This window comes from Molothrus aeneus, chromosome 8 (assembly GCF_037042795.1).
Source record: "Molothrus aeneus isolate 106 chromosome 8, BPBGC_Maene_1.0, whole genome shotgun sequence".
Lineage (NCBI taxonomy): Eukaryota > Metazoa > Chordata > Aves > Passeriformes > Icteridae > Molothrus > Molothrus aeneus.
Genome location: NC_089653.1, coordinates 1,466,055 through 1,489,724, shown reverse-complemented (window position 1 = coordinate 1,489,724; position 23,670 = coordinate 1,466,055). Strand labels below are relative to the sequence as shown.

Sequence of the window (23,670 nt, the reverse complement as noted above, 5' to 3'; positions counted from 1 at the left end):
AGCTAGCCAATATCACAGTGAACTTTTACATTTTCAAGTTCTTGCAGTAGAGATAAATCCACTGTATTAGAAAACTGAAGTGCCTTTCTTTTCCCTACATTGTTTTGCTGTGTGAGCAAATAAGCCAGTTCTTTTTCATGTGAATACTGTTAGGGATTATTAAATTGAGTTTTACATCTTAATTCTACTACCAGGGATGTATTTGAGAAGTGTCATGGTAAGTTAAGCAGTTGTAAGGCAGAATAAAGCAGAACCCAGCATGTTCATGCCTGAGAGGAAGAGAACATAAAGTGTCTTCTGAATTCTTGAGTCTGGTATAGAATGTGAAAAACACACCTACTTGATGGAACTGTGCTGTATTTTCAGAATTAGTTTTTCAAAATAAAATGTAACAGTGTGTGGAAGTGTTTTAATATTGATTCCTGAATTTACACAGTTATGCTTGGAGAATGCAACTTGAAGATCTATCAGCAAACATTTTTTACAATCTCTGATTTCAGAACACTTGTGTCCAACTTTCTCCCTAGAGATTCCTCACACTGGTTGGATTTTAGATAACTTCAAAAAGATATTTAAAGCCTATTTTGTACTTCATAAACCTATTCTGTTGAAATATTTATTTTCTGGTGCGTGGGAGATGTATAGACAGCATGAAAGAGGCTACAGCACAAAGGTTTAGCAAGTGCTAAAAGCACTTACGTAATCTCAATATCACACCACATTATGACTGCATTTAATCATATCAACAAGCAACTATACAATTATAATTAAGCTTCTCTTAGAGAATAATGTTGCACTGGGAAGCAGCATTAATGTAGTTTACTGCATATATTTCAGGACTATCCCAAATAAAACTGTAAAGGCCTAACCTAAGAATGTTCTCACCTTTTAAAATTCATCAATTTGAACTCGATCCTTCTGTTGGGATGTCTAAGCATAGGCCAAAGCTGTCCTTTCAGCAGCAGAGTGAGATCTGTGTATCTGAAACTTCAGCACCATCTCAGAAAGCCAGCGGCCACACATCTTTCTGAGGGGAAGGGTTGGACTCTCGGGCTCAGACTGGCCCATAAATGAATTGGGAACTGAAGGCACGTCTAATATTACCTCGTACCACGGCACCAGTGGCGGAGGTGGAGCCGGGGGCGGGACAGCCCTTGACAGAGTGGGAATTCCCGGCGGGCGCGGCTGACAGCGGCGGCTGCGCCCCCCGGCCCTCAGCGCCCCTCGCGCTCCCTCACGGCGCGGGCCCCGCCCCTCCCCGGGCCGCGGCGCGAGGAGCCGCGCGCCGCTTCGCGCCTTCAGCCGCGCGCGCGGGGACCGCCCCCTCCGCCGCCTCCCATTGGCCGCGAGGGGCGCGCTGGACGGGGCTGGCGGAGCGCGCGGGGCTCAGGGAACCGAGCCGGGCCGGGCCGAGCCGAGCCGAGCCGAGCCGAGCCGAGCCGAGCCGAGCCGAGCGCCGTACTGGACCTGCCCATGGCCGAGAGGTAGCGGCCGAGCGCGGGGACCCGCAGCTGGGCGGAGACGGCCGGGAGCGCGGGGGAATTGAACTTGCGAACCGCTCCCGGCGCCGGGCGGGGAGAGGCGGGATGGGGCCGTGAGGGTCGGCTGGACCGGGCTCTGAGGGCTGGCGGGGCGGCACCGGCCTCCCTCGGGCTGGGGAGTGCCGGGGGTAGCCGGTGAGGGGAAGCCGCCGCGGTCGAGGCTCTTCACGGCGGGGCCCCGGCGTGGGCTCTGCCCCAGCCGCCCCGCAGCTCCCCCAGGCATCGCTCGGGGACAGGAGAGCGGCAGGTTTGGCCGCTCTACCTCGGGGTTTGGCTATTGGAAACTGAACCTTGAATATCAGTTTTCTAATCAGCTTCAGGTAATGGGTAAAAATTTACCGCTCCATGTTCGAGGTGTTTGTGTGGCAGCGGGAGTTCATGCCTGCAGGGAGATACAAACTTTTTCCCAAGCACAGCGTTTGCAGAACAGTTATAATTAGTTTACTATTGCTTATGGATGTGTTGACACAAAATTGAAGCACTAACTGTAATAAACAGCAAGTTGCTTAGTATTTAGAGAGGTTTCCTACACTCTACCCGTACAGAACTAAAAAATCAAAAAAAAAATCCAACCAAACAAAATATTTATAAAAATTAAAGGGGAGTAAAATTTGGTTTCTATTTGAAACTTTGAATTTGAAAAATTGAAGCTTTCCCCCTTTTTGCATGTAGGTTGGCTGTTTTCAAACAGTGCAGTATTCTTTGTAATTAGCCGTTTGTAATTTCAGGTTTCAGAAGAAAGTGGCTGACTCGCCTGATGCGATCCTGAAGAATGGGCTGAACAACAGATACCGTGTGCTGGAGGTCAGCGTGATCCAGAGGAATGGAAGTGACCCTGAGAAACACTTGACAATTACAGCCTCCCCCTCACTGGAAGATACAGAACTGTGCATCCTTAGGAATGGCTGGTAATCTGCACAGATGTTTGAAAAGAGAATGAAATTCTGGATTATTTACTCAATTTTGTTTGTGTTGTCTGTGAGTTGAGTTTTATGGCCTTAAAAGTGATAGGGGATCCTGAAGGAATCTTTGTTTAATGTAATATTATCAGTATGCTAGCATAATGGATATCATCTTGAGAGGCCTGATCTCAGGTAATGTGTGTTGAGTGGGCCGTGCTACCTTGCAGTTTTGTCATTGTAAAAATGCCTTTATTCACTCTCAGAACTTCTTTAGGTCAACTCCTTAAAAGGAGCCAACCCAGCATTTCAAAGAATGTTGAATCTGCTCTGTTAGTGTGTTATTTCTGATGCATTGTCTGTCATTTGCAAACACTGATTGTGTGGATGTATTCCCTTGCAGGGAGTCTGTCCCCGTGGTTCCAGGGGACATTGTTCATTTGGAAGGGGAGTGCAGCTCTGGCACGTGGGTGATCAGTGCCCAGAGTGGGTACCTGGTGCTGTACCCAGACCTGCTGCTGTCGGGCACCACCATCTCCAGCAGCATCCGCTGCATGAGGAGGGCAGTGCTGAGTGAACGCTTCAGGGTGAGTGCTCATTCCACACTGCCTGGGAGCTCCTGTTCCCCTGGCACTGCTGCCTTAGCTCAGTGTTAAATCTGGCTCTTGGAAATGGCATTATTAGCAATTCATAATGTTCACAACACAGAATCTTTTGGGGTGGACGCTGTCTCTGGTTGAGCTTCTCTTGTCTTTTTGAGAATTGCACCTGAAATAATGCAGTGCTCTTTAATGCAGCTACTAGGCTAAAGAAACGGTCTTTCCACTTATAATTCTGTTAATTTTTTTAATAATCTCTTGCCACATTTTGTGTGGATATGAATCCTTTGTGAGGGATATGCTTCTTGCCATCCATATGAAAATATAACCATACTTGGCCAAGTTAACAGCTTCTGAAAAATGTGGCTAATTCAGTTAATAATTGGTGTGGGCTAACTCTGGAGTCTGAATCCAGCTGCTGTATCTTGGAAAGAGGACAAGTGGTAGTATCCTTGCTGATGTATGAGAGATATTTGTGGTAGTGTCCTTGCTGATACATGAGAGATATTTGTGGTAGTATCCTTGCTGATGTATGAGAGATATTTGTGGTAGTATCCTTGCTGATACATGAGAGATATGCTGATAAATAGAGAAGCAACAGCTGCCGGTCTCAGCTGATGAAAACTTCCAGACATGATAGGAATATAAATCCTAATTAATAAGGACATTTTAATGGAGTGGTAAACAGCCTGGCTGGGAACCTGTGACTGGAACAAGAAAGTTAAGAACAGGAAATTAAGACCATGAAATGGTCTTCAATCCTTTATTAGAGGAGTAAGTGGGATAAAATAATTGCTGGGACAATGCACAGGGTCCTGACTGGGATAGCACCTGTTGTGAATGGAATCCACTGGTCTGTGAGAGATCCATAATACCACAGTGTTTAGGTTCCCAGCTGTTTGGTAGTGACTCATGGAAGGTCATTTACTACCACTTTCAGTTCTTGTGAGTCTCCAGAGCCCAGCCCTGCTGATGGGTTCTGAGCCATCTTGGTGACACATGGGATGATTTTGCTGTTTTAGCTGACAGGAAACTGCTTCATGCAAGAAATCTGTGTAAGATTCCAAAGGTATGTATTTGCATTAGGAAATGCCTGCAGGCAGAGTTTTCTCAAAATTGATTTTAATCTGTGCTTTTTTTCTTGCCTGCCAATCACATAGAGATTGTATCCTGACATTGTCAGGCTTGGGATAAAGCAATAGGTGAGACCCACTTCAATTCAGCTGCTCTCACAGGCAGGTTTGGCCAGATAATCATGAGTGAGGTGAAAGCTGTCATGATCTTGTAGCTAAATAATGCAGGCCATGATGTGCAGCAAAGCAAACCCAGAAATTTGCCAGGGAAGTTGGCATGAAATGGGCACAAATCTTCAGCTCTGGTGACATCCCTTCTGTTGCAGGGCGCCGAGCCGGGCTCACCCCAAATGCTCATTGGGACAATTCTTCATGACATCTTCCAGCAGTCAGTCACCAATGACCTGACACAAGAAAAGGTGCAAGAACTAGCAAATAAAATTGTGTATGGACAAAAGTACCTCAAGGAAATGTAAGTGGCATTACAGCATTACAGTACTCATTACAGTGAACAGAAGAGCGAGGATATTTGAGCTGCTGACCAAAGTAGGAGTTTCTGTGGTTCTGAGCAAGACTAAAAATCATTATGTGTGGAAGACAGGGCAGGAACACTTTGAAGCAGCAATTTAAGTTGTACTTTAAAAATTGTAGCACTGGTATCAGGAGAGTGTTCTGCCAAATGACTTTGCTTAATGGAAATTAGGGATCTTTTAATAAGATAATTCCCCATTTGATAGCTTAATTTTATTTGCCTTCCCTGCTGAGCAACTTCTGAATATCTGAGCTCTTTTGCAGTAACTGTATGTGGCAGGGTTTTTTTTGCTTTCAGGCCAAGCAGGTTGCAGTGTTTGTGTCTGTAACATTAGATTTCCAGGCATCTCCCAAAGCTGATTTGAATGGGACAAATAGTTAATTATGATCCTCAGCAATGAACCTGGAACCTTGTGACTGACCAAGAACTGTTAATTTCATATCTTTATCAGGTTACTTAAAGTCTCAGTTGTCAGAAGACCTTTAACTTATTTTCTCAGCAGAGCTAATAGAAATGCTAGGCAACGCTTAGTATTTCCCTCAGAAAGTGGGAAGATGAATGGCTGGTAGTTTTAACATTTTACTGCAGGCTTGATTAAAATACATTCTACTCATGTAAATTAAAAATCATTATATATAGACTGTTTTAAATTGTATGTTGGGCAATATCAGTATCTGTTGATCCCAGATGAGTCAGAAGTTAAAGTTGTAGTGGCAAGATTTATTACTCTTAGTTCTGTTATGAAGATAATATTTTGAATTGTGGCTGCTGAAATGCCTTTATGTCCCTCTGGGCCTGCATGAAACTGTTAATTTGCAATTCCTTTTTACATATGTTGGCTACTGTTTTTTGGGATTGAAAAATAAGTTGCATAAGTCTGCTGCCTGTGGTCATTTGCACTCCTATGAACCTTTTTGTGCAAAATCCACTCTGTTGCTGTAGAATAATGACATTATTTCCAGTGGTTGCCAGCACTGAATTATCTAATGCCACACAATTACATTCAGTGTCATGTTCTGTCAAAATGCATGTAAGGAGCAGATGAGGATATCCAGACTAAAAACAAATGGTCTTTTAATTTGTTTATTCAACATTGCATGACTTGTAGGAATAGCCATATTTAAATGCATGAGTCTGGTACTCCTTTCCTGCAAACTGTTCATTTTGTTTCATCACATCTGCTACACTGATGCTCTCACTGTGCTGTACCTGTTGTTTCAAAGGTTACACCAGAAATGGATCTTCTGGTATAGTATATCTCTTTTAATAGATGTTCAGTTAATAGTTTTATGAATTGAGTTGAACCTCTATGAAACTGTTGTTATCTACAGTTTATAGATATTTATAAGAACTTGACAGTTACTTCCAATGATCTTGTTGCTACTTGAGGCAAGTCTCTTTAGTGCCAACAGCAGATTTAATACTTTGTTTCCTTCATGTGCATGTCTTTTTTTTTTTTAGGTATCTCTTAAATGTGAAACAAGCACAGATAATGCAAGAAATAGAAGAATATTTGCCATCATTTTTTAAGTGGGCAGAAGACTTCATGCACAATCCAGCAAACCAAAACAAAATGCAACTAAAACTGTAAGAAGCCAGAATTAAGTTTTAAACCCTTCTATGTTGTCTATCTTGTTTAGTTCACTTGAAATGTTTAGAACTCCTTATGCACATCTGTTGGGTGATTCATGGCCTCACTGACTGTAGAGCTGCCCTTGTGCTGCATGTTTAGCTGCCTTGGTGAGTACTGGGCAGGACATGAAGCCTGAGGGGGAGCTGACTTCAAAATCTTTAAATCCTTGTGAGCAGCGTGGTACAAACCAGAGCTTTTAGTGAGCAGAAGAGCAAGGATATTTGAGCTGCTGACCAAAGCAGGAGTTACTGTAGTTCTGAGCAAGACTAAAAATCAGAATGTGAAACTATTAATGAAATTAAGTTCTTGACTAATAACAGATTCCTTTGGTGAAATGATGATTTTACTCAAATGCTGCTGAGCTCTTCTTGTCCATGGCTTCTTGCTGTTAATTGTAGTAAGCATAGGGTGGTAAAGTTTCAGTGAAATGGCAGCTCTGAGCAAAACCTGTATGCTACTCTCACGTGTATGACGGAGTGTGGTTATTGAGAAAAGACCAAAAACTATTAAAAACAGTTTAAAGTCTCATTTTAACTTTGAAATTTAGGTGAATAGCAAAACTAACTGAAGTTAGTTTCTGATATGTTGCTTCCTCTGTTAATGGGAAGAGTAGTTTGAGTGAGACTTAATGCATTTTATTTCTCAAGTTAGTGCCTAAAGGGCACTTGTAATGCAGAAATATTATATATTTAGTTGCAACACATTTTAATGTTTAAATATTAATAATAAAGGGAAATTGTTAATTTCTGGCTTAATTTTCTTCCTAGGTCAAATGGTGGAAAAACAGAAGATGTATCTTCTAAGATAGAGGTTGTAGATATCTTGGACATTGAAGAGAATATCTGGTCTCCCAGGTTTGGGCTAAAGGGCAAGATTGATGTTACAGCCAGGGTGAAAATCCACTGCCAGTCTGGAGTACAGTCTCGGGTAATGCCTTTGGAGCTCAAGTCTGGCAAGGAATCCAACTCCATTGAGCACAGAAGTCAGGTACAGGCACCAAATGCCTCATTTCACTGTCAGTGCTCTGTGCTCTTTTTTGTTAGGTGACCTATTTTGTCTTATGAGTATAAAACACTTTGTATGTGTTATAATCTAAATTCGTGGCTAGCTCATGCCCAAAGCTGCTGGTATAAAATGAAAGTGAACTTAGTAGTAAGAAGTGTATACATTTACCACCTTCAAGCACACTTATGGGTTTTTTATCCTGAAATGTCTGTTCTTTAGTCTCTTCTGACTACATTCAAATATGAGGTTGAAGCAAACTGTTTCAGGAGCTGGAGTTATACATATTTCCATATAGCTGGCCTGATTTAGAAATGTGGTAGCCTTGATAAAAGGTTTTAAAGATGCCTTTTAATTTAAATCCTTGGTAAAGTTACTACTTGCAGCTTCTAGAAGACTTGTGATAATAATGGCTGTTTAGCCATATAAATTGTGGAATAACTAAATACAGTTTAGAATGTGTTTTGTTTTTAATGCTGGGCTGGTTTTGACTGGGGTTAGCAATGGTTTTCCTGACAGGAGATAAGTGTGGGCTGTATTTTGGGTTTGTGCTGAGCACAGGTTGATAACACAGGGATGTTGCTGTTGGGGCTGGGCAGGGCTCACACAGAGCCAAGGCCTTTCCTGGGGGGGATGGGAAGTGAGGGGACAGCCAGGACAGGGGACCCCAGGGATCAAAGGGGTGTCCCAGACCATGTGGCTGCTCATCACACTCACTGTCTAGGGTGGGGGGAAGGAGGAGGAAGGGTGGGGGCACTGCAAGGTTTGGGGTGATGGAGTTTTGCCTTCCCAAGGCACCATTCCATGTGATGGGCCCTGCTCTCCTGGGGGTGGTTGAACACCTGCCCAACTATGGGAAGCTGTGAATGAATTCCTTGTTTTGCTTTGCCTGCATGTGTGGCTTTTCTTTTCCATCTTAAACTGTCCTTATCTCAACCCTCAGCAAGGGTGGGGAGGTGAGTGAGCAGCTGTGTGGTGCTTGGGGTTAAACCACAGCACTATACTGGAATAATGTGCATTGCAGTATGTAAATACGTATTTATGTATAATGCTTGCAGGTTATTCTGTACACATTGCTGAGTTTGGAGCGGAGAGTGGATCCTGAAGCTGGATTTCTCCTTTATCTGAGAACTGGTACAATGTATCCTGTGTCTGGGGCTCGCATGGACCGGAGAGGTGAAGTTGTTCCCCTTCTCTGGAAACCATCATTCTCTTCAATATTACTAACATCTTTCTGGATAACTGTAAAGTTTACTCTTATGAAAATAGCTGTACTTGAGGATACTTCACTTGTTCTAATACTTGGGGATACTTCACTCATTACTAACATTTATGTTAAAAATTCAGTTGTTTTATTAATATGGTGCAAGGACTTTGTGAATAATGAGTTCTTAGTTGACTAAAAAGTTGATAGCTAATTACTTTTGAGGTAGAAATTGTTACAAGCAAAACCATCAGTTTAGTTTATCCTTTTCTTGACAGAATTAATGAAGTTGAGAAATCATGTGGCCTTCTACTTGACACACAGTACCTATAAATCTGATGTGGGAAGGCAGAATTCACAGCTTGCTGCTTTGCCTCCTGTGATTGATGACAGTCAAACATGTAAATATTGTTCCCAAATGCACAACTGCTTTCTGTACAGCAGGTAAAAAAAAAGTCTGACCAATGTTTTTAAATGAGATTGAATAATTGTATCTTTTGATATAATAATTTCATCTTTGTGATTGACAGTTTTGTATATATTGAATAATTTTCTACCCCAAAAGAATCTTCCATAGATTTCTCTACAACTTTTATGGTTCGGCTCCTGATTTCACAGAGACTTAATATGTTTGCTCAGGTACACTTTTTGCAAGACAAAATCTGAGATAAGTCTCAACAAAATACTTGATGACAATAACAGATCTCTTTAAAAAGCTATATATTCCTGCAGCTCTCTGCAAGAGGCAATCTCTGGGCCTGAGTTCTGGCTGGAGAGCCACTTTTTCAGGTTCACTCTGTAGAAGATTGTTTCCCTGTAGGGTATGACACAAGTAAGACATTGATACTACTCTGCTGAAGTGTTATTGCATCTCCTGGTCAACACAAGTAGTGAGCAAATATTCCATAAAATTTCACACAAAGTTATTGTATTGTTTTAACTGCTGTTACAAGTTTTAGTCTCTATGCTGCACAAAAAACAACCAGAATTGTATGTGGAAGAGATCAAATGAGGTTTGTTAGAAAAAGAGAGCCTTGGGGGTGGTCTTGTGGAAATAGAATGCCTGATTGTTTTTAAAATTAGAGAGGTCCAAGTGTTGAGAGAGCTTTGTGGGGATCCCTGATATGTTTCTGTGAAATCCTGCTTCTAATACTCATTTGTTGCAACAGCAGGATATAGCTGGAGAGCTATTTACTTCTGAAGAAGCTTTTGTCTCTCTGGTTGTGTTTTGAATGTATGATTTGGTATAATGTCTATTGATATTTAGTTTTGAAAAAAATTACTTGAAATTTGCTTGTGTATTAACTATTAAATCCCCATTGCTTAGCTAAATATCAAAATAGTATATTACAATAAAAGGAGTAAAAGGTAAACTCTGTAAATGTATATGTTACTATCTTTGAAATGCCTTTATTTGGTCTTTGATTACCTTACTGCCCTTCAAAATGATGGAGATAATGTGAAGTTACTCACACAAGATTATGCATCCGAACAAGGGATGCAGATTCTACTTTATTCAAGTAATGATAAATGAATCTGTCTGGGATGTTACAGTGGGTATTTGGATTGTTGCTATGTACAGATGGGCTTGCAGGTGAAAAAGGATGCAGGCTGAGCCTCTCTGTGGCTGGTTCTGTCCCTAGGGCTGTGGAGCAGAAGATGGCCAGTGTGGCCTTTCCTCCTGCTTTGGTGCCTGTCATTGACAGAGAGACCCAGCACCTGAAACCCTCCCACCTGGAGTATTTCAGCCTCTGGTATCTGATGTTAACCTTGGAGCTGCAAAGTGGAGAGCATAAAAAGGGATATAAAAATATATGGATGACACCTTCTTTGGAAAGGTAAGTTTAATTTCTAAGCTCATGCCAATGATGCTTCCTTCCTTCCTTTTGTTTGTGTTGTATTTTGGTTTTGATTGTTGCTTGTGGGTGGTATGGTTTTTTAACTTATGGGGTTTTATTCTTAATAGTTCTCTTACAGAGAGGATCTTAATATTAAAATATCTCTTTTTTGAATACCTTCAGAGAGAAGGCTGGAGATTGTGTTGGAAACATGACCAGAGTTGATGAAGTCCATGAAGTTTCTGAGGGACAGTATCTACATTTTTTCCAGCGTAGAAATGGTGCCATACCTGGGACAAACCTGTTGGTTGGTGATCGAGTGGTTGTGAGTGGAGAGGAAAAGGGTTTGCTTGGTTTGGCTACTGGCTATGTTAGAGAAGTCAGTGGAACAAAAGTCTCCTGTTTGCTGGGCAGGTAATAGGATAAAAAGAAAAGTATCTGTTTGTAAACACTCTGGCACTGCCTTGAGGAAGGGTGCTGCTAGGTGTCCAAAAAGCTGTGACATGTCCTGACTCTTCCTACTGGTGATGCCTCAGGGTTTAGCTTTTATATTTCTCAGATTCTGTGCTCCTTTAGTGTGTAAGTCTAGGCTTCATATTAGGGGATGCTGAGCTCTCTGCACAGAGTAGGGAGGCAAAACAATTCCTTCTCTAACTGGGGACCAAGGACAAGTGATCCAAATCTCAGGCCCAAAAGTGCAAACAACTGGACTGAAGAGGGAAAAACAAGATTGATGGGACTGCCTGGGCTAAAGCTGGAATTGGACAATGAACTGCAATGTGCAAATGGAGCAGAACTTAGGAGAGACCCATGACTGGGTGTCCATTTTGTGACCATTTTGGCTCATTTTGGGTGCAGCCCTGGCTGGGCTCTTGTGCTGCCCAAGGTGCATCCGTTGAGATCCTTTTAATAAATTCCTACTTTACTCTTGAGCTCTATCTAGTCTCTGTTCCAGGCCAGCCTTCACAAGGCCTCACTGGCTTTGGAGTAGTACCCTCAGAAATTCTCTTGTCTTGGTTGGAACTGCCAGTACCTGGTATATATGCCTGTCTATTTACCCAGGTGGTTTGAATAAAAGCACATTATTACTCTATTGACTTCCATCTCTAGCATGAATCTATATGGATACAGTGAGGACTGTGTTAATAGTAAATTTCATTGTTCAGTCTATATTGTGTTTAAGTTTGGCTTATGTTTTATTGCCCCTCATTGGGATCATGCTTTCTTTAGATCAGTTAATAGTGTATTTCAATCAGCTGTTGCTTCACTCTGGGATCTCTGGAAGATATCATTTAACATGTAGTAATGAGTCTCTAATCAACATACAGCTGGTAAACAAAATTATTTCATCCATGTTCTTGTCATCCTTCAGGGATTTGTCAAACCTCCCCAAGAACACTGTATTTAGGTTGGATCATGATGAAGGAGATGTTGGTACAGGAGTCCCTTTTAAAAATCTTTCTAAATTGATGAAAGATTGCCCAGTCAGGTATGAAAAATCAACTTAATTTCACACTTCCAATATTTTCAGATGAAGTTTCTCAACTGGTAACTGTTATTTGAACTCAGTTTTGTCTTGTTTTTATCCACAGTGAAAGGCTCCGCAACCTGATCATTGACTTCCAGAAACCGTGTTTTATTCAGCACTTGAGCTCTGTCCTTCCTCCTGAAGCAAAGGAAACTGTTGCAAATATTTTAAAGGGTACAAAATTACTTTCCCCAAAATGCTCTGCTTAGTAGTATGTTTCTACAGCCAAAGTATTTATCATGCTATAAATGTAAGGAGTTTTTTCTCCTTGGGGGTCCTGTGATAGTTCTCAGCTTAAAAATTAAAACCAGGTTCTTACCTTGCATGTCTTCCAACTAGCTGAAGGCTCTTTTAATCACAGGAAGACCTGATCAGATCCTTGTTCACAACTTTATTTTACTAGAGGCTGCAGTGTGCAGTTGCAGACAGAGGGCCATGTGATTCCCTCTGTAACCTTTACAGGAGGAAGGGACAGAGACAGCTCTTGGGATGGAGGGAGAGGAAGGAGATGGGCTTTGGTGGAAACATTCACTTGTGTAATCAATCACTCTTGCTAACTTGTTGACAAGTGTCAACATAGTGTCATGCTTTGTGGCATTTATTTAAAAACAAAACTAGTTTAGGTATGAGGCAGCATCTTGTATTTGGTGGAAATATTTCCTTGTGCTCTGACAGAGCTGCCTGTGAAAACATAAATTTAACTGAGTTGTCTTAGAGTTCTTAGAGTAAACTGAATTTTCTATAAAAACTCAATTTGAAGTTTTACTTTGCTTGAGCTTTGCTTAGTCCAAATAGCTGAAATGTGCTGCTTGTTTGCATCAGGCTAGGGCAAACCAGCTCTGCTGGGATGTTTGTTCTAAACAACATGTATGTGCAGCTCATCAGCCCTTGCTGTGAGCTGTGTGTTTGGATGTGAAAGTGGTATGATCAAACACAAATGCCCAGACACAATATGTGGAGGTGGTCAATTAAGATATTAGAAAAAAAAGTCACAAAAGTCTAAAAATAAAAATGTTTTCAGTGACTTATTTTTAGGACCATAGTGAAGAGCTTCTACTACTTATCTTGTGTATTATGTTTAATGTCATATCTTCATTAAAACCTACAGACTTTGCTCAGTTCTTGTCTCTATTAAGGGCTTTAGTGAAGGAGGAAATAACAATTTTGCTGTGACTTTAGTAATTATTACAGTTTTGCTGAAGTGTAATAATTCAATTTTGCTTTTTCTTCTGAAAGGTCTAAATAAGCCTCAGAAACAGGCAATGAAACAAGTGCTACTTTCAAAAGACTACACCCTTATTGTGGGTATGCCTGGAACAGGAAAAACGACTACAATATGTGCTCTAGTAAGATCATGTACCTTGGAGTTTAATTTTTTTGGTGAGATTTAGAGGATAGAATTAAACCAACTCTGTAGTGTCAGGGCTTCATCTGACAGTGTCTGTATAACTTCAAGGAAGAAAACACACTTCTTTTTGCTTAACCTATATTTGGTAGAACTAAAATTGGATTTTGTGGAGTAGGATGGTCAATTGCTTGTGTAGGAATGTATGTGGGAGGGAGGAGATTGAAGTGTGATATTTAATCATTTCTGTGATGCTTTAGTGTTAAAATTCCTTGGCTCTAAATATCAGCTAGTCTTCAAATCCTGAGTTATAGCTCAAAAGAGGAAGTAGCCAGTAGTACTGGCTTGAGCAGCCACTGTGGATTGCATGAACCTGTGGGGCTGCATCTATGTGCAGTCTGCTACCATCTCCTCTAGCTGGTGCTTCTCTTCTCCCAGGAGAGAACTGTAGGAGCATACTGCCTTCAGGCTGTGGGCTGAGGGAGGTTTTCATCAAAGAGCAGAGTTAACCTGCTTCCATTTGCCATCAGCTCGTGGAAGGAGGAGGCTGGAGAGCTGCTGCTGTCTTCAGACCAGCCCATTGCCCTGAACCTCCAGGGGCTGCATTGCCATGGAGAGCAGTGCTGTGGGAACAGAGGCTGCATGGCTGCTGCTGTCTTCAGACCAGCCAGGGGCTGCATTGCCATGGGGAGCAGTGCTGTGGGAACAGAGGCTGCATGGCTGCTGCTGTCTTCAGACCAGCCCATTGCCCTGAACCTCCAGGGGCTGCATTGCCATGGGGAGCAGTGCTGTGGGAACAGAGGCTGCATGGCTGCTGCTGTCTTCAGACCAGCCAGGGGCTGCATTGCCAAGGGGAGCAGTGCTGTGGGAACAGAGGCTGCATGGCTGCTGCTTACCCTGGGGATCTTGGAGTGCAGTTCCTTGGGAGTGCACATCCAGGTTTTGGCTCTGTGTGAGCAGCCTTGTGAGCCTGCTGGCCGTGGGAGCCCTCAGGACTGCTGCCCACATTGTCAACTGACACATCTGGCCAGAGAGACTGATACAGACCAGGTCATGTTTATTATTGGCTCCCTCCAAAACCCTTTGTGCTTTTCCCCTTAGCAAACCTGGGATTGTTGATTCTTGCAGATGAATCCTTTTCTGCTTCTCCTTAACAGCTTCTCCTTTTCTTTCCCTTTGCCACTCATTAGGTGAGAATTCTTTCTGCTTGTGGCTTTAGTGTCCTTCTGACCAGTTTTACACACACAGCTGTGGACAATGTCCTGCTGAAGTTGGCCAAATTCAAAGTTGGTTTCTTGCGCTTGGGGCGAGCTCAGAAGGTTCACCCAGATATTCAGAAATATACAGAAGAAGAAATCTGCAGGTCCAGATCAATTAAGTCTGTAACAGACTTGGAAGAGGTCTATAATAGTCAGGTGAGAAAAATGGTTTCTTGCTAGTCCTTCAAATTATTAAAGATAATTACGTTAGTATTTTGTTTGGATGCTGCAGAGAAGGAACCCATCCCAGGGGTGTGCACTGCTGTAAGAAATCTGGGCTGAAAGAGATACTCAACCTCTGCATTGTTTCAATTTCTTTATAGCCAGTAATGACCTACATTAAGTCTGCAAGTTGAGAAGCTTTGTTTATGTCCACACAAAGTAACTCATCATTGTAAGTAATAAGCCCCAAAGACTCCACTGCTTTTCTCTGACAGAGGTTTTGTGAATGGGCTGCTGCAGCCTCCTTTAGCACTATTTACATTCTGCTGCTGTTTGTCCCTTCTCCCTCCCACTGGTGCTCCTTGTGCCATCAGTACAATCAGCAGATGGGGGAGAGGAAGTGGAATGCTGTGGAGCTGACCTGGCCAAACCCTTATTTCTGGTTATTTCTTAATATTTCTTTTTAGTGCTGTCTGTGTGAATGTTAATGCAAACCATAACGGGAGCTGGGTCATACAAATCAGTGGCAGCTTTAAATTAAATTCACTGAAAGAATAAAGTTTGATGGGAGTTGGAGTAAATGCCAGCTTCACAAAAGCTGCCATTTACTTTTTATTGATAAGTATTGCTGGGGGAAGACTGAAGTCATAAGGGAAATGAATTGACATTTCTTATTTTGGTCATTTTGTGTTGCAGTGGAAGCACAGTGGTGGGGAGAACTGTGCTGCTGTTGTTGTTTTATCTTTTCTTCAGTCTTGAAAAAAAACCCCAAACCACCTGATTTTTCACTGTAGTCATTTCAGCACACTCCATGAATTGTCCATGAATAGAACCTGGCATCACTCTGAACACATGACAGGAACAAGTTGTTTGCTACAGTCTGCTCTAAAGCTGGTTTTGTTTGTCACTTGCAATTGATACAAGAATGTGTCAGGCCAATATATATCTAAGTGATGTTGGTCTGATTTCAAGGATAAATAATTTGGTTTCTGTGATTTTACAGTTTAGTTCAGTTTAATGGGAAATATTTTTTCTTTTAATGTGGAGAATACAGTGCTAAAGGATATAAAATGTACCTTATCCTTGAAGTGTGTCTCAATTTTCAGCCAGTGGTAGCAACATCTTGCATGGGAGTAAATCACCCCATCTTTACTCTGAAGCAATTTGACTTCTGCATTGTTGATGAAGCTTCCCAAATCAGCCAGCTCGTGTGCCTGGGCCCACTGTTCTGCTCCAAAAGGTTTGTGCTGGTGGGGGATCATCAGCAGCTGCCTCCACTTGTGCTGAATGCAGAAGCCAGGTAAGATAAAATGCTGCTGGACAATTCCTAGTCACAGGTTCTGGGAAGGCTCTTGCAGTGTTCTGATTGACACATTTTGATTTTTTGTCTTTGTATTGTAACAGAGATCTTGGCATGAGTGAAAGCTTATTTAAAAGGCTGGAACAAAACCAAAATGCTGTTGTCCAATTAACTGTGCAATACAGAATGAATAGGTACTTTCAACATTTATTTACTAAAATGTGTTCTTGATGTGGGATTGAAATGGAGAGATTTTTATGCCTTTTCTTGTTTTTTTAACTCTTTAGTAAGATTATGTCATTGAGTAACATGCTGGTATATGAAGGCAAACTGGAATGTGGTTCAGAGAAGGTGTCAAATGCCACTGTTAACTTGCCCAACCTAAAGAAATTGAAACTGGACCTTGGGGATGCTTCAAAGTCATGGCTGAAAGAAGTTCTTGATCCAGACACACCTGTGTGTTTTCTGAACACAGAGAAGGTAAAGTTCATTTTGCTCTTCCCACATGTAAAACTTCATTCAGCTTAGGTTGGGTAAAACAGGGAACCTCAGAAAGTGTTTTTCCAGCATCACGTGAAGTGTGCAGCACACAAAAACATCCTTGGCATTGTTGGCAGAGCAGGGTGGTACAGCTGCTGCTGGAAACATCACACCTGAGAACAGCTGAAAACTTGAATTCAGATACTGTTTCAGAAAATATTGAATAAACTTAGTTCTTCCTGTTCAAAGTGTGCAGCCATACTGGCTGTCCTTGCCAGCAGGGAATGGCCTGATTTCCAGTGGCTGAGGGTCAGTGGTGGCAAAGCTGTGTGCCAGTGGCAGCAAAAACTCCAATTCTCCATGGGGTTTTGCAGATGTTCTATACATTGAAGTATAAGGGATGAATAAACTGGTTTAGGTCCTTTCATGGAGACCCAGAATTTTGCTGGGAAAGTAAAATTCTGGTGCAGATAAAAATTCTGCCAAGAAACTGACTTGCAGGAAAAATGAGGAAGAGTTTAAACACTTGGGGAAAAAGATGAATAAATTAGTACCTGTTTGTGGTCTCTCTACTTGTCACTGTAGTTAGTGATTGGATTATGATTTGAGTCTTTCTTCCTCCTTAACAGGTTTTATGTTGATTCCTATTAACACTGTGTTTTGCCAATAATATAATATAATATAATTTTGATATAATTATCAACCTCTATGATCTTTTATGCTGACCCTGGTCAGAACTCACCAGTGTTTCTATGCTCTCTGACATTGTACAGGATTCATGGTTTTTCTAACAGTTCGATAGAATCTCTTCAATGACCTAAAAACAAGCAGTGTTTATTTTGATGGCTTAGAGAAATTTCTAAAAATGTCTAAACCAAACAGAGACATTTTCCAGGGATGCCTCGACAGCTGCAGTTCCTTTCCCAGCAAGGCAGACAGTTGGTCCCAGGGAAGAGGCCTGTTAATAGGAATCTGGCTGAACCACTGTTTATCTAGTAATCATAGCAAAATTGCTAATGAAAAAGTGGAGTTTCTGTTCCATTTTTTTTCTCTAGAAAGCCCATCTCAAGTGTAAGACAGCTGTCCTCTTCATAGAGCCAGGAGGAAAGTTTTTATTTCCAAAATATTCTAGATTTGTTGAGACATGAGGCTCTAATGCCATTTCTCCTTTTGGACTTCCTGTCAGAACTGCATGTATTGTGGCAGTCATGAAGGGAGAAATGAAAAAAAAAAACCTACTGAACATGACAACAAACAAAACCAGCTTTTATTTCCTTTGACTTCATAGTAGGTTTTTTTCCTCCTGTATTGTTTATAGTGTAACCAAGAAATGCTTATGAAGTAGACTTAGGGGGGAGGGATATAAGCAGAGAGAGAAGGAAGAGGAAAAAACACCATGACAGCACCAGGAAGCTCACAGTTATTATGCTGGCTTTAAAAAAAAAAAAAAAGAAGAAAAAGCCTCTATTGTTTTCTGCTTAACAATGCAACAAGTTTGTGACAGCTATGGGAAATCTATTTATTTCTTTTCTGCCAACCCCTGTGTCAGTCTGCACTTCTCTGACAGCTTGGGGCTGGTGGTTTGAAAAATGACATCCTTGATTTAGGGCAAGTCTCCTGAGAATTTCTAGGCCCAAGTTGTTTTTGTTGGTGGTTCTGCTGATGTCCTAGGGGAACAGGAGAAATATAAATGTAAGCATGTGTTACCATAAGCATGACACAGCTTTTAGAACTTCTTTCCTGAAATTATTTTTGTGTAGTTTTTAGCTACGCTAATGCCAGTGTGGTGAGAAATTAACTGTGCAGTTCAACAGTGCTCTTCTGCTTGAAGAGAGCTTGAGCACAGGGGGTTTGGAGGCTTCCAAACACATTTCCATTGCTATTGCTGCTACTTCAACTTCAGAGAAGACAGGAATCAAGCAAAGAGAAAAAAATCCCAAACTATGACACTACAGTGACAAGAGTTTGCATCCTGAGCTTGTTGGCCTCATTCATACATGATGTAGAGAATGGGAGGTAATAGTTAAGAAATGGTAAATCCAGTGAATATTTCAAGGTTGGGAGTTTATACTACAATTTAATACTACCATTTTGGATAGTTCCTGCTGTAGCTTTAAATGTAGGCTTTCAGACATTTGAAAAAAATTATCCTTTCTGCCATGGAATGAAGAAAATTCCCTGTAAATAATGCTGTATGGAGAGTGTTAAAGCAAAAGTCCCGTGTAAAATATAATTTGCTCTTTTACCTTATCAGCAGGAAAATGTCCATTTTTGGGTTTTTTGATATATGATGTATAATGCTGAACTGTAAAGTCAGAGGATTAAGTTTGGCAGTTTCTTAAGGTGACAAGCTAGTGCTAGAAACTTATTTTGGGGATTGTTCCAATTTGTTTTGCAAATGCAGTATTCTGAAGTTAATTCACAGTACAGACTCTTCTGTTTAGTAAAATTTAGCATTTAACTTTACTTCTTTACTTCATACCATCAGTATAAATCCACATATGACTCAGTGAGCTAGGGACAGAACACAGCACCCCATTGCAGACAGCAAAAGTCATTGTTTTCTCTTTGTATTTTCAAAGGTCCCAGCAGCAGAACATGCAGAAAAGGGTGGCATAAGCAATGTGACAGAAGCTAAAATAGTGCTTTTCCTCACATCCTTATTTATTAAGGTATCTTCTACTTTATTACCTGCTTTGGAGGGAAACCTTTAATATTTTTACATTGCTTTAGTAGTGGTGACTGAATGTGTTGGGTAGCTCTCTTGGGGATAATCTTAAGGATAAATTTAAAGATAAATTGAAGGTTGGTTTCATGTCAGTGAAGTGGGGAGCCTGAGGTCTGCATTCCCTTCCCTGTCCTTGCCTGCTTGGATCTGAGATGCAAAAAAAACAAACGCTGGATGCCAAATTCTTTTAAGAGATGAGGGAGGGGAGAGGATTTGCCTTTGTTCCTTCTTTCATCCAGAAATCCAGAGCAGGAGCTCCGAGTGTTCACCTCACAGTCTGAAGAAGAAAGAAAAATGAGGATTTCAAGGATATCTGACTTTGTGCCAAGTTAAGACAAAGCTTGGGAGCTTGCAGTAACTGATGTTTTCTATCTCCTTTAGTTAATATTTGTTACACCTACAGTTCCTTTAGTTTAGATACAATATCTTGCAGCACTGTTTAAAAAAAATTAATTAGAAGAATCTTTCTGACCATACTGACTTTCCCAAGCCAACTGCAGTGACAGAGTTTTTCTCTGCTTTCTTCTTCATTCAGGCTGGCTGTAAGCCCTCAGACATTGGCATCATATCCCCCTACAGACATCAGTTAAAAACCATCACTGACTTGATGGCAAAATGGAAGGAGAACAGAGTGGAAGTGAACACGGTTGACAAATACCAAGGAAGAGATAAAAGTGTCATAATTGTGTCTTTTGTTAGGAGCAGTATTGATGAAAATGTAAGTTGGTCATTTTAACTTTGTTCCTGTCGGGGTCTCTCGCTGGGCACAGTGACCCCAAGATACATTGGAAAGTCTCTTTTCCCAGCCTGGGCTTGAAGAAGGAGTCAGAGCCCTTCATTTCTCAGTCTCAAGGTTGTTCATTGTATCTTATCTATAAAATTCTTTCTCCTGCCCTGCTGAGGTTGGCTCAGCAAGACAGCCCAAGGCACTCTGCTTCCCTCCAGAGCAGTGTTATCTTTTTATAGAAGTTTGTAAATATACATGTAAATATTCATAAACATGTAAATATTGTACATGTAGTTTTATAAAAACTACATGTACAATATTTACAATTACTTCCCAATACCTATCACCTGTGTTAGACACTGAGCTTCTACTCTAAACCAATATAAAAGTGCCAACATCACAGCAGAAGATGGAGGCCAAGAAGAAGAAGAAGAAGAAAGGCTGGACACACCCAGATCCCTCCATCTTGCCCCCCTGAATCCCCATTCTAAAAACCCCAAAATCTCCTTTTTCACCTTGTGATTAATTCACTATCATCCTACTTCATTTGTCATGGCTTGCAGATCTTCATCTAAGGTTGGTAACTTGCTCCATGGGTCATAATCAAATCCACAGGGGCATTTTGGGCTCTGTGCCAGGGTCCCTGAGCCCCCTGGCAGGGGTCTGGCTGCTCAGGACAGCCAGAGGGATGTCCTGGCTGCTGACATGTTCCAGTCAATTTCAGTAGTTTAGATGCATTTTGAAGATGAGTGGTTCATGTCCATAAGTTTTTCCTACTTCTGGTTTAAGTAGGGAAAATAAAAGCAAGTGGCATTTCCTTTCCAGCTTGGCACCCTGCTGAAGGACTGGCGCCGCCTGAATGTCGCCATCACCAGAGCCAAGCACAAGCTGGTCATGGTGGGCTGTGTTCCCTCCCTGTGCTGCTATCCTCCCCTGGAGAAGCTCCTCTGCCATTTGCAGTCCCAGGCAATGATATCCTTTTTCTCCATGCTGCTTTGGGAAAGGGGAAAGCTGGGATTGACTCAGGGAGATTTGAGGTGAGAATGGGAAGATCTTTGATTATTTAGGTTATACTTTTAACAGTGATTGGCAGCACAACACAAAATGTGCTGATTAGATTTGCCAGAAGTGTACTTGAGATCAAGCTAGTGGATGTGTTTAGAACCTTCTCTGTCTTCAACAGCAGAAAAAGTCAATGCTCACTTGCAAGTCAACTTGGCCATAATTTTTTGATTTCGAGGCCTGAAGTTTTAATTTTAATGCTTTTGCATTTTTTCCTGTGATCATTTTGAGTTTCTTGGCATCTTAACATTAGTGTGATTTCTTTCTTCCACTCAACACATCTGCTTCATGAATAATCTTGGTGGAAAGGAAAGCAGTGTCACTTTCAGATGACTTGGTAATTTTTTCTTTCTCTCTGGCATTGTACTGAATAAGCTTTAGCTATTACTGTTTCCATCTCCTGTTTGAACAGGAAAGAACCTTGTTAGCTGCTTTCTTTGCAAACATCCATGCATATTCAAATAGGTTTTGTGAAAGCCAAGTGTTAAAATGCTTCCTTAACTTGCTACATCTTGAATCTTCCAGCCGGGGCTCATGAAAGTATCCACAAGTGTAACATCTTATGAGTGGGAAGATGGAAGTTTTACAGGACTTTGTATCTTCTGCTGCTGTTTAATGTAAATTGCTGGGAATTGGGTAATCAGTGCTGATGTGCACTCTTCAGCCTGGAGGCAGCCAAAACAGGAAGCATTCAATTATTTGGAAGTTTCCTTTCAGTAGAATAACAGATATTACTTGAAAAAGCTGATGGTTACAGAACTAAAGCACCCAGCTTGTGACAAACCAGAAATATGAAGCACTCTGTTCCTTCCTGTTGGATATTGCTATATTCTCTTACCTTGATGAACAGTTACCTGCACAAGTGACTGGGGAAGCACTTGAGGAGGAAGGGAGTGTAGACCAGTGTTGTACTGAGTCAGTTTTCTGGGCTCTATTTGGTTTTAGTAACTTGAAGATGTAGTTTACATACAATAACTCCATTTGTTAGAATTCCTAATTAAGGTGCTGTGTTGTGCTGTTTGGAAAAAAAAAAACAGAGAAAACTTCTTCCACTTCTTCAAAACCTCACATTGTCCTTTGAAGTCTACTCCTGCTTTTAAAAATGCTGAAATCTTTTATATTTATATACATAATGTAATTAATCTCTCATGTGAAGATCCCTTGATGACATTTCTAATCTCTTGATTTTGCATACCTCAGGGAGAAATGCGATGCTGATTCACTTCATCCCCTGTTAATAATTTATGTGTTCAGCAGACCAATCTGAAGTGAAATGCTTCATGGTAGAACTCTTGTTTTCAGTTTATCTGACCTGTAGTCTTGAAAACAAAAAGGAAACAAAACTAGACATGCAGCTTGGTGACTAAGAAACTTACATGCCCAGGTTGTATTTTTTTAAAGATGATGGCATATAAACAACAGAAAACACCTTTTACTTGAGAGATCTCTGTTAGTTTCTTTATGCTACCTCATATTTTACACCGAAGAGGCTGAGAAGTTTCTTTCCAAGGCTGCTGGTGGAAACATCAATTTTTTGATTCTTCAGAATCATTAGCATTTGTTTTTTCTTGGATCAATGTCAAGTAGCTGTGTGCATACAGTTGCAGACAAACTTGTTAAATATGAGCATTTTCACTCTTTTAAACTGCTCCCTAACTTTTTGTAATGTTTGAACTAATAAAAGTTGCTGTTGGTTTCATTAAAGCTGTGTATACTTTGTTAACACTTTGCTTTATACAAGGCAAATACTTAGAACAGTACAACAATAATTTGAAAATCTCCTTTTTCAGGTGAAAATACATGCTTCATCAACTGTGCCTGTGCTCTGGGTCTTTCAAAAGATGAAAAAAATAGGGTAAAATATGCTCTTTATTATAGTAGTGACAGCAGAATACTTTTTAGAAGAGATTTTCTTTCTGTGTTTAGGATCTGTGTGTAGAAAGCTCTTAAGATTTCATTAATCTGTTCTCTTACACCAAGCAATGCGTATCCAGGAAATGGTTTGCATGCTATTAAAAACTTAATACATAAATTAAAGGTATTGCCATCCCATCATGAAATTGCATGAGAAACAAACAGAAGAATCCACTTACAAAATGCATCCTTCCCTGTCATGTGGTAAAAATTAGACTGAGGAAACTGTGTTTTGCTCTGGTGGTCTCAAACAAAATTGAGATGTGATTCTCTAAAACACTCTGTGTTTCAATGAATATACAGCAGGCGAGCATCTTTTAGCAGTAAAGGATCACTTTTTCTGTGTGCTGCCTTTGAAACAGCTTCCTCATGCAGAGGCAGCCCTTGGTGCTGCTGGAAAACATGCAGATGTTGCTGGGATTCCCAGAAATGAATAAAAAAGGAAGTAGAGGGAGTTGTTTTATGCCAGACTAGCAGGATCAGAGTGTGACTGTTTCAGAATTGTTTAATATTTAAATGTATAGGTTCCTTTTTCCTTGTAAGAGGTGGGAAGGGTGGCTGTAAGTGTCTCTGTCACCATGGGCTGTGGTCTGTCCCTTGTCCTTTGGTCTTTCCTTGCAGGCCCAGGCAGTGACACCCTCTGTGCTGTTCAGTGCAGTCTCTGAAGCTGGGCAAGGAAAATAACACTTTTTTATTTTACAGGTTGCTGGTTAGCCTTGCCCAAAAAGGTGAGAGGAAAGAATAATTATTAAGCAAAGCATAGAGTAGTGCTTAGGGTACAGTAAGCATCAGCTGAGATCCCATCTGGACATGACAAATGTGCTTGGTGATAAACAGCTCTGTG

The 23,670-nt window shown here is 41.1% G+C and overlaps 1 protein-coding gene across 1 annotated transcript; it reads left to right on the top strand.

The window, feature by feature from the left end:
• Positions 1-1,864: 1,864 nt before the first annotated feature.
• Positions 1,865-22,616, top strand: DNA2 (DNA replication helicase/nuclease 2). Its single transcript, XM_066554882.1, has 21 exons — positions 1,865-1,868; positions 2,254-2,449; positions 2,844-3,027; positions 4,439-4,584; positions 6,106-6,231; positions 7,045-7,264; positions 8,338-8,455; positions 8,762-8,927; positions 10,127-10,321; positions 10,505-10,735; positions 11,694-11,810; positions 11,914-12,023; positions 13,086-13,195; positions 14,385-14,609; positions 15,722-15,915; positions 16,020-16,109; positions 16,203-16,395; positions 18,978-19,067; positions 19,659-19,841; positions 20,676-20,822; positions 21,422-22,616. Exons 1-21 carry the CDS (start codon positions 1,865-1,867, stop codon positions 21,476-21,478), a joined length of 3,102 nt encoding a protein of 1,033 aa, XP_066410979.1. The 3' UTR covers positions 21,479-22,616.
• Positions 22,617-23,670: the final 1,054 nt, after the last annotated feature.